Source organism: Diaporthe citri (assembly GCF_014595645.1).
Source record: "Diaporthe citri strain NFHF-8-4 chromosome Unknown scaffold_14, whole genome shotgun sequence".
In the NCBI taxonomy this organism is placed as follows: Eukaryota; Fungi; Ascomycota; class Sordariomycetes; order Diaporthales; family Diaporthaceae; genus Diaporthe; species Diaporthe citri.
This window is the reverse complement of record NW_025064859.1, coordinates 524,588-535,053: the sequence shown is the minus strand read 5'-3', so window position 1 is coordinate 535,053 and position 10,466 is coordinate 524,588. Positions and strand designations below refer to the sequence as shown.

The 10,466-nt window shown below is 55.9% G+C and overlaps 4 protein-coding genes across 4 annotated transcripts; 1 reads left to right on the top strand and 3 right to left on the bottom strand.

Moving 5' to 3' along the window:
* Nucleotides 1-245: 245 nt before the first annotated feature.
* On the bottom strand, nt 246-2,012 carry INS49_005090 (uncharacterized protein; the record flags this gene model as incomplete). Its single annotated transcript, XM_043165877.1, has 3 exons — nt 246-1,348; nt 1,578-1,803; nt 1,878-2,012. 3 exons carry the CDS (start codon nt 2,010-2,012, stop codon nt 246-248), a joined length of 1,464 nt encoding a protein of 487 aa, XP_043017640.1.
* Nucleotides 2,013-2,749: 737 nt separating this feature from the next.
* Nucleotides 2,750-3,133, top strand: INS49_005089 (uncharacterized protein; the record flags this gene model as incomplete). The annotated part of the gene is made up of 2 exons (XM_043165876.1): nt 2,750-2,783; nt 2,862-3,133. The coding sequence occupies 2 exons, from the start codon at nt 2,750-2,752 to the stop codon at nt 3,131-3,133; spliced, it is 306 nt and encodes a 101-aa protein (XP_043017639.1).
* Nucleotides 3,134-3,353: 220 nt separating this feature from the next.
* INS49_005088 (uncharacterized protein) lies at nt 3,354-5,147 on the bottom strand (the record flags this gene model as incomplete). The annotated part of the gene is made up of 2 exons (XM_043165875.1): nt 3,354-4,612; nt 4,760-5,147. The coding sequence occupies 2 exons, from the start codon at nt 5,145-5,147 to the stop codon at nt 3,354-3,356; spliced, it is 1,647 nt and encodes a 548-aa protein (XP_043017638.1).
* A 1,866-nt stretch (nt 5,148-7,013) lies between these two features.
* On the bottom strand, nt 7,014-9,796 carry INS49_005087 (uncharacterized protein; the record flags this gene model as incomplete). Its single annotated transcript, XM_043165874.1, has 4 exons — nt 7,014-7,158; nt 8,065-8,351; nt 8,702-9,113; nt 9,177-9,796. 4 exons carry the CDS (start codon nt 9,794-9,796, stop codon nt 7,014-7,016), a joined length of 1,464 nt encoding a protein of 487 aa, XP_043017637.1.
* Between the last annotated feature and the right edge of the window lie 670 nt (nt 9,797-10,466).

The following is a 10,466-nucleotide window of genomic DNA, read 5'->3' as shown; positions in this document are numbered from 1 at the left end:
TCCTCGGGTGCCATGACGTTGTTTTGCAGCACAGGTCACTGGCTGACTACCTAGGTACTGTTCTAGTTCAAACCGTCCAACCACCAAGACACGCAACAGTTGGAGACTCCCATTCCTTCAGGAGGACACGGTAGGCACATGTGACACCCCATCTTCTGGCAATATATCTAGTCTTTGGCTCTATCAACCTGCACAAAATCTATGCCCTTGTAACCACACGTGCTCACTCAACATCGACGCCGCACCTAAGCACCCAACTTGGCCCCCTCCCAAGCCCAAATCTTCTCCCTGAGGCCCTCTCCTTCGAATCCCAGCTCGGATACCTCGTCACTGTCATGCCAGACCTGGAACACGGCCTTGTCGTTGTCATCGACCCACGCACGGAACATGCCCGGGCAGTTGTGGTCCTGGATGATCATGTTCCGAGCTTGGACGATATTCCCCTGCGCGTCTCTCACCACGGTGCTCTCAATGCCGATCATGCCGCCCTCTCCTTCCCCGGTGATCATCCATCGATCTCCCGCCGACTTCTGCAACTGGCCCCCAGGTCCCGTGACAGCAGTCAAGGCTTGCGCAGAAGGCACCCCGCCCCAGCGTGCAATAGCAGCTGCAGTACGGCTAGCATTAACACGGAGGAACGAGTCCCCGTTGCCCGTACCGGACGTTGCGAAAGAGCGGGTAGTGGTCAACTGGGAAGGTATGGACGATATGAGCGGGGTGTAAGTGAAGGGAGTTGGTAGGCAATCAGCCATGAGTCCTCGCAGCGCGCCACTGAATTCGAGGACCGAACCCGAGTGGCGGACTGCCTCCAACCCACGATCCCAGAAGGTTGATAGGGGTGAGCATGACTTCTTGGAAGAGCCGCCCTTTTCGTCCCATTCCTCTGCCCAGTACCCAGCACCGGGAACAGGTGTGTCTCCAATCCGGCCGGTCAACTTGTTCGTCAGCCCGCCTGTGCTGGTTGCGCAGCAGACAACGCCATCCGAGTCAAGGGCCACAGCGCCAGTCGTGCCCTGTGGTAAGTACTCGTCTGGTGACCATGTTGCTGAGTACTGCCTCCCGGACTTCTCCTGCTCTAGGGCGCGAATGTGCTCGTCCCATCTCGTTTGAGTGAAAAAGTAACTCGTCGGCGCGAACTCGAGCCCATACTTTTTGGCCAATGACTCCGCCGCGGCTCCGAAGACGAGCGTGTGTCCCTGAGCGGAGGGTACGTCGACATCTACCGAGTCGGAGCTGCCATTTTTGTTGGTCTTGCCGTCGGATACACCCATGCTGTCTCGATGGCCTTGACCTTTTCTTCCCCACAGGTCCTCCTCGCCATGCTCTAGGATCTCCCGGGCGAGCAATACTACACAGAATATATGGTTAGGCATCACATCACCGAGAACGAGGTTTTAGACGCAAGCTTGAGGGTGTCAAGGGGGTGGGGTGTTGAGGCAGGCCATCGACTGCCCACAACCTGTTACAGAGTCTGTGCCCAACGAATAGCGTCAAGACAGGCAGTAGGGCAGGCACGACACGATAATGGGAGGCTGACCACCTCGGAAGGTCTATCATGGGATCCTGACGGTGCTTACTGGGATTCTTCACATGCTGCAGGCCCAGGGCTCCCGCCGCGCGCTTGGCGTGTCCCCGCGACACCATGACAGAAGCCTCGAGCTGCTGGATTCCATCACGCGTAAAGACTGCGCCTTTCCCGGCGTTGAACAAGGGGTCATTCTCAAGCAGGGTGACTGCGTAAGTGGCGACTTGGAGTGCGGATGGCGGGCAAGCGGCGTGCATATAGCTGTGCGTTTTGGCGATCTAAGATGGAGCCGGTTATTAGTCCAAAGCCGTCCTATAAATCAGGCTGGAACCGTGTTTTCTGATGCACGCACCATGCCAAGGAGGGATCGCCTGACAGCCTCATATCGTTCCGGTGTTAGATTCGTCGGCTTGATGTTCCCTGCCCCGCCGTGGATGATCAGCCGGGGCTTGATCTTGGGCGAGGACTGTAGTCGTTTGTACTCCATGTCTCGCGGGCCTGTACATAACAGCCCGAGGCGACTGGAGCGGCGTGCTACAACAGCAAATATTGTTTCTGCTGCTGTTGTTTGAGAAATCGCTGGAGGACTTCTTGAGGGATATTGAGGCACGGAAGGGACCAAGGGGCACAGGCTCCTTATCGCTTATCTTACCGCCATCTCCCGGCAGTGGAAAGCGTCACTGCCCGACACAAGAGGTGCCGACACGGTAGACATGTGGTACTTAAGTGGCCGGCATCGGTCCCGAAGTTCCGACGAGGTCCTTCCCGCGTTGTCAACAGCGAAACTCAAACGCTGACGCCGTCTCCAAGCTGAGGCTGGATAAATACCTGAAACGCACCATCTATGAACCTATAACCTCCAGATCCGCGGATCTGCGACGTACCACTCACTGAGGATTCGTGGTTGCCCTGCTGACATCCAAGCATACATACAATGGCAAAACCCCCCTAATCGTCATAACACGACCCCGTCGTGGTGTTGGGTTGGGAGACCACGGCACGCAGCCATCCTCTGTGCCATGAGTTGGGATCGGGTATATAAGGATGCAGCTGTTGCCAAGAGCAAGTCAGGTTTTTCATCCGTTGTTCATCTCATTTCCAAAGCTCATTCATTAAGACTCACGCTCCCTTGCGACCTGGTTGTCGTCACCTTCTTTAACAAATACTACATTTAATCAATTATAATCACAACACTTCGGTTCGATACTACATTCACTACCCAACATGGTTCGCATCGCTCTCACCACCGTTCTGGCTTGTGAGTTCCATCCCACCCAAGCCCCACTGGCTGGATGCCACACCTGGACAAGAGTACTGACCTCTCCTGACGTGACAGTCGCCGTCTCCGCTCTTGCCCTGGCTCCCAACAACGCCGGTGCAAAGGACGTCGGGAACGGCAAGGGCCAGCAGTTCACCACCGGCGGGTGTGTCGCCGATGCGGACTGTCGCAGTGCATGCTGCGCCGAGATCAACACCAGCGGCGTTGGCATCTGCTCCGCCGAGGGCGCCCAGTTCCAGAACGGCAAGCAGGGCTGTGGCTTTGATGACCCGAACTCTGCTGCCACCATCGCTGCTGCTCAGGCTCAGGTCAAGAAACAGGGCTTTTAAACATGTCCGGCTTGCCCTCAAGATGGCAATGTGTTGAAGGGGTCTGTGATACTTGGAGCGGGCGCCAAATTCTAGGTTATGGTCAAACATCATCACTGCAGGCTTACTTGAGCTCTGAAATACACTGCCGAATGCTCCAACCTGCAGGTGTAGGAATATGTAGATACACATCTACATATATATATATCAAATGCCCACAGAATCGTGACCATGGTGAGATCTACGTTGACTTCTCGGCCTCGTCCAGTTTGCTATGCTCCCCCTTGGTCGCCGTCTCCACATCCCGCCCGTGTACAACAACACCCACGCCATTGCCAGCCAGCTCAGACTTCAGAATAGGCGGGCCAGCAAAGTGCTTCCTACCCCAGACGAAATACCAAACCATGCTGATGCTCGCAAACCCGGCAAACACAACGCTGGCGTAGTTCATCGAGGAGGCGGTCAGGTCCGTGAGCACGGAGGGCATGCAGAAGATGACGATGGACAGCGCGACCCAGCACAGCGTGACGATGTTGATGGCGAAGCCGAGCTTGCCGAGCGAGTAGGACGCGTACGCGACGGCCCTGCGGCCCCTGACGACCGAGACGAGGATGGGCAGCGCATAGGAGGCGCAGAGGCAGATGGTGGCGACGCCGGTAAAGCTGTTGAAGGCGGCCGCAGAGCCGAAGTAGATCAGGCCGAGCAGGCAGTCGACGAGGAAGGAGAGCGTCAGGCCCCACAGCGGGATGTCGAAGCGCTTGTCAATGCGGCTCCACAGGCCGGAACCGGGGATGGCGCCGTCCCGCGCGAAGGCGTACGTGCACCTGCTCGAAGCGGTCAGGGCCCCGATGCCGGCGAACAGCCAGATGCCAAGGATGAGGAACAGCAGGCCGAACCCGCCACCCGCGCTGCCGGTCGCGGTCTTGAAGATGAGGCCGACGGGCTGGCCGTTGGCGACGCTGAGCAGCTCCTGGACGTCGGGCAGCACAAACAGCACGGGGATGAGGTACAGCAGGCCCGTGACGCCGGCGGCGACGACGGAGAGCACGATGGCCTTGGGGACCTCACGTTCAGGGCTCTGCACCTCCTCGCACATGGCCGCAACCATGCCGTAGCCGGTCAGCACGTAGGCGGGCTGCAGCAGGCCGACGAAGAAGGACCAGCCGGGGGCCCAGCCAGAGCCGGAGGCGTCGAAGTGTGCAAAGACGAACTCGCCACTGCGGCGGCCGCCGCGAGCCATGGCCAGCAGCACGACGAGGATGATGATGACCGATGCGCCGGTCCACCATATGCACGCTGTGTTGATCTGGTCGAGGTAGCGGCTGCCGAAGATGTTGACCAGGTATGTGACCAGCATGACGGCCCAGAACATGAGGACCGTCTGCCAGGGGGTGGCGACAAAGTCCTCGCGCCAGAGGGTGATGCAGCTGAGGATGAGCTGCGCACCGCCGAAGTTGATGGACAGCGTGACGGTCCAGTTCCCGACGAGGGTGAGCCAGCCTGTGTTTGTGCGTTGATTAGATCACGTCCCGCACGGCAAGACCAGAGAGTCCTGCAAGGCATCCCGCAGAGTCGAGCAAGAGAGAGACCATGATAAGAGAGGACTCGGAGTATGTGAGTGTGTGTGCGTGTGTGAGTTGTACGTACCAGTGATCCAAGACGCTATAGGCGCCCATTCGGGAGTTGATAGTAGGGCGGCCCAATAGTACACGCCTCCGGCAGTCGGGAAGACACTGCAGATCTCTGCCAGCGAGGCGGCGATGCAGGTGCTGATGAGCGACAACATGACCCAGCCCCACAAGACGGTGACGGACTGGCCGTTGGCGAGCGAGTAGAGGAATGTGGTGGACAGGCCGTACGGCACGGCCATGATGGCGAAGCTGAGGCCCAGCACCGACAGCATCGACAGCGAGCGGGGCAGCTCGGCCTTGTAGCCCATGCGCGCGAGGTCATCGTCTGCCGCGCCGCCTCCATGGCCGAGGGCCGAGTTCCGGCGCGCACTGGACGCTGATGTCGAGGTCGGAGGTCTGCTCATGGTTGGGGTGGATGCGACGACGGCGACGTCCTGGTGTCGTCGGTTCGGACACAGGAAGGCGGGCGGAGGCACAGGCGAAGACAGAGAGATATAGGCCGTGAGCGACTGCGGCTGTCTTTTTTTCTGCTGTGGCGCTGGGCAAAGAACAGCTTGAAGAGGCCAAGAGGCCAAGGCCAAGTGCGTGAGCTAAAGTGCGCGTGTGCAGCGGGCTAGCCGGGTTATCAATGCATGGAAGGGGATCATCGGCGGAGTCTGGGAGCCCCAGGATCGGACAAGGGACTGGGCAGCGGGAGATGATGGGTGATAACTGATGGCTCCGGGGACGACAGATGGCCACTGATACCAGCAGATGATAGGCAGCGTGACGACGACCGAACGCCGGCCTCCGACCTGGAACAGGCCAAGGTGCCTAGGTAGTCCCACTTGTTGCCAGGGGGCCAGGCGATAAGAAACCTGCATTTCCCGGTGATGGATGCGGCGAGGAGAGAGCACGCGAGGAGGCACGTCTTTGTCTGCGCTGTCTGGGTGTCTGCACGCCCGGGGCACTTAGTCATGACGCCGAGGTAATCGCCAATCTACGTAGCTGATAGTGCATCAACACCCATCCCATTTCGTAATTAGCGTTCAAATGGGTTCCGACAATCTGGGGCCCCCAGAGCGTGGCGTCTCCTTGGCAGCCGCGCGGCCAGCCAGAGCGAGAACACGAGTCTGCATGGGCACCACCATGTGTCTGTCTGTGTGTGAAACACTCGCTGCTCACTGATCAACGGCCATCTCCATTTGCCGGCAGCACGGCACGACATTGGCAATGCAAGGGCAGGCGAGCACGTGTAGTTATATGATATTAGATACTTTCAGCACTTTCGTTTTTCCCTTACGATGCTGGGTTATTCAGCCCACTTAGCAGGTGAGACTGTCTTCTTGTGTTAGTATTGTGGCAGCTACATGACTTGGAGCCCAACCTCGAGTGCTGGCCCACTCGGAAAGGGCAAGATAACTCTCGCGCATCTCTCCTGCGCGACCTCTCTCAAATCATGTACACATTAGATTGACGATTTGCCATAACGCACTTGGCCGGATTCATCGCCGTTGCTCCTTTCAAGGAGTCGCTGGCTCCGTACGATATATGAGTATACATGGTGAATGTTGGGCATCATCAACAACTTGAGTGTAGCCGATAAGGGTCAATCAAGTATGGTTATTCTTAACCGAAGTCTCAACATTCAGTCACGTCAATGACTGGCTTGTTGCCTTTCCATTTTTTTTTTCTCCCTTCAGGGGCCCCGGGGGGGGGTCATAGATCAGGAACACCGTCGCTAGGCCAATGGTGAGCTATGCTGGCTTTGTTGACAGGTCTTTGCTGAGTCTTCTACTGTACATTTCCGTGTCGCATGAGAGCCACAAGCATGAGAGCCAGCTGGCCCTCGTTGAAGCCGTAGCTGATGGATCCTTCAACACACGACATAAGAACCTGCTCTTCAAGTTTCCTCCTGTCTAGTCTACTTTCTTACATCGTGATGTCGGCACCCAGCTTGGCATTGTGGGGGGGGGGGGCAAGAAACTGTACTAAGAATTTAGCATCGGGATCGTACTTATCTGTGGAATCCCGGATAGCCTTGTGTCCCGAATCATCCCCACGCTTCTGAGCCCCTCCAGACCACTCGTCAACGTCCCCATTGGTCGCCTCCGCCGTCAACATCTGTCGCTGCAGCATTTTGCTGCAAATTCAACTCAGTTCTGAGCTGGCTGCACAATTGAGATGGGGCTGCCTAGTCTCACTTACCAAGTTCATCTATATCTACCAGCGTGATTGTATCCATCATACAAGCCCTCGAATGCCTCGTCAAGGTAGGCTTTGAACAAGATCTAGGGCTGCTTGTTCCTAGCGCCGTCACTCTCGTTGGACATCAGATCCTCCGTCAGCCACAAGTATTCATCCAGTGATATCCCGGCGAGCAAATCGGTGAGGCGCAACTGGAGGCCCTCTGTGTCCTTCCACTTCACAACATCCCTCCAGCGGGTCAGACGCTTCCTTGTCTCTATCTACCACAGAATGAGCAGTTCGGCGTCGTCATTAAGAATACGTCTTTTTGCTTTGATCAGCTTTAGTACCTGATTTGCATAACATAGGTTGGCAAATTGACCGGTTCGAGACATTCGACAAAGGCAGACTGGGTGAAGTCGGCGATCTTATGGAATCAACGAATTCGGAAGTATGCTAAACATGATCGAGGCCATTAGTCTATATGCCTGTTTCCTTTTAACAAGCGAATATCCCGTGGACTTGACCACCACATAGAGAACATATAAACTCCATCTCAGAGTCTTCGACTCCAACTCTGTGTTGACATCACCAGCTTTAGGGCCAGTCGATAGCCTTCAAGTATAACAGAACTGCCGAAAGTCAGCAATTTGCATTCAGACCAATTACTTCTGTATGAAAAACTGAACTACGGCTTATGGAGCTGGTGGGGGGGGGGGGTTGTGTCGCCCCCGGAAGACCTATTGGCTCTTTGAGTATTTCCCACTATCTGCTAAGCCTGTCACCTTCGCGTTTGCCCTTCATTTGATTTTGGTGAAATTCCCTCTTCGGAACTTAGCTCTTGCTCATTTGTAGTCCCAATATTCCGGGCACAACCAGAAAGTCTAGATGTCAGTGAAGAACCAACTAGATGAGAAAACTCGTATATTTGACGTGGAAGACCGAAGAATGTGTTCAGAAACTAACGCCGCGGATAAAACTTAGATAAATGGAAGAGTTCACAGAGTTAATTTGTGAGAAAGAGCAAACAAAGATCGTTGCCGTCTCTTCCCTCCGCCCCCGCACACAGTGTCTTTCGATGCCGCACACGCACATATGTACTTATAGCTAGGAACACGCGGTCAATCTACTTCGCATCGTTTGAAGTTGACGCACCAGACTCCTATTGCGCCCAGTCCGTAAACACCAGCAGAGACGAAGAAGGGAAGTCCCACCGCAAAGCCGCCCAGCTCCACCCCGGCAGAGAACGTCAGCCCAAGCAGCGGCGCGGCCCCCAGCACCGCGGTGCCTTCAAAGAGGGCCATGGTCGTGTACAGCAGGGCAATATTAGCCCTGGAGACGAGAGATGTCAGGAACGACCGCATCGCCGAGGCGAATCCGGCGCCGAACACATTCATGATCATAACTGCGGAAAGCATTACAGACGAGTTAGGATTCATGTTCTAGTTGAAGCAACATCGGGGAGAGAGCGAACAGAAACGCAGTCGTTCTGGGATGACGGGCTCACTTACATGTGATGAATAGGGGAGCAGTCGGCGCAAACGCCATGCCTAGGCACCCAGACCCCAGAAACAGCACAGATACCCTGGAGAGTTCCAGACTGGCCGTAGAGGCTTGCCAGCGCCTCCCAAGGAGCCAACGGTTTGCACTGGGGAGGACGAACAGGAAGAGCACTATTTGCGTGGCGGCTTGTATTGATATTAGGTAGCTTGTCTGCACTCGCGTGTTTGTCAACCTCCATCAAGACCACTTGCGAATCTCCAATCTCAAAGAACGGTTGGATTCTACCTACCCTGCTAAGTGGCCACCCGAATTTGAAAGACGTGTACTGCAGGATGAGCTCTAGCATCGGCCGGCTCAGCTTCTGGACTGGCAGGAAGAGGAGACCGATAAGTACAAGTCGGTTTGTTAAGATAGAACCTATGTCGTTACGAATGTAACGCATCAGATTTGCCAGTGGCCGCGGTATCTTTCCATGCGTTGTTGGCTCAGCTTCCTCCCCAGCTGAATCAGGATTCCCGTCATCTGCTTCTTTGGCCTTCTCCTTGATAAAAAATAGTGCAATGAAGCCAAGCGCTTTCACTGGTGTTCCGACGAGGAAGGTCAGGTGCGGCCCAATTGCATCTAGAAGTAGCACGCCTATCGCCGGCGCGACCATCTCAGAGACAAGGATCACAACGTGGACGTAAAAGAAGGCTTGGGTCCTGCGACCAAGAAAATTAGTCTCGCAGATACCAGGGCCGGTCTCTCAATCGCGGACGGCTGACCTGAACACCTCGGGGACAGTAGCAGCGACGATCGCCATTATCATCGGCCCGAAGAGCGTCGTCCCTCCCCCGAGTAGCACAAAAGTCGGTGCAGCGTAAACGGCCCGCAAGGGAAAGGTTTCGTAGAAGTAGAGCACGGTAAATGTCCAGACGTCCCTCAGGATGAAACCAAGCAGACACGCGCCGGCGACCAGCCTCCGGCCGCGGGCATCGGCGAGTATGCCGTATGGTACGGCGAACAAAAGGCCCGGCAGGCCCTCCAGGAGGCCGAGGAAGCCCCGCAAGCGCGTGAGAGGGCTTTGGATGTCCCTCAGCTTGCATAGGCGCTCCGGTACTGTCCCGCCGGGCCCGATCACGCCCGGGTCCCTGGTCTGGTAGTACTCTCGGCAGAGGGCCATTTCGAGCATCCGGATCCTCGGGCCTTCGCCCATAAACATGGGGGCGTCGACCAGGAAGAGGAGCAGCAGGCAGGAGTAGAATGTCCGCCATTGTTGGACGTGGTGTCGGAATGCAGATATGCGATCCCTGTATAGGGGCCAGCTGCCTCGGTCTGTGCCGGGAGATGGCACGGAGAGGAGGGCCGAGTCCTCCGTAGCTGTCAATAGTTCGTCCTGCTCCATTTCTTATCGTGATTAAAGAGACTTTTTTTGCGCCGACTGTCACAAGGCTTCTTTATGACTACCGAGGGGCAGCAAAGGAAGCCTCAGTCGACGAGGAAGGCGGTTCGCTGTGAGATGCATGGGCTAATCTGTATTTACGAGCGGATTTCATTTATATACGCTTGGTCTTGCGGAGATATTCAGCTACCAGGGTGAGCTGAACAATGACGATGATCTGCAATTGTGAGTGGTGCACCGCAGTGCCGGCCACTGGTCCCGCTTCCTGAGGTGCTTAATCCGAACCTTGTTGGATGGCACCTTGAGCGTTTTGGTCCAATGCTTAGCCGGCCAGCAGCTGCAAGGTGATGAAAACGACAAAGCAAGCATACATAGGTACCTTATCTATCCGCTTAGCCCGCTTTCCCCAATTCTCTGGTGCCTTGACTTTATGCAACGTCGTTCTGGCATTTGACTGTGGCGTTTCGTGTGGCCAATTTGTTGGCAAGGATAGCGGGCCTGGCTCCAGAGGAGGTAGGTGTGCAAGCAATTGCATATCCCAATGCCCTACTACTACCTAGTACACCTCCTCTGAGGCCGTGTGTCATCCCAAGGCCGATTGGCCTGGGAATTCCAATGCTTCGAATGAACTCTGCCGAAACAATGCTGTTTTAGCAAGTTTCCGAATGGATCC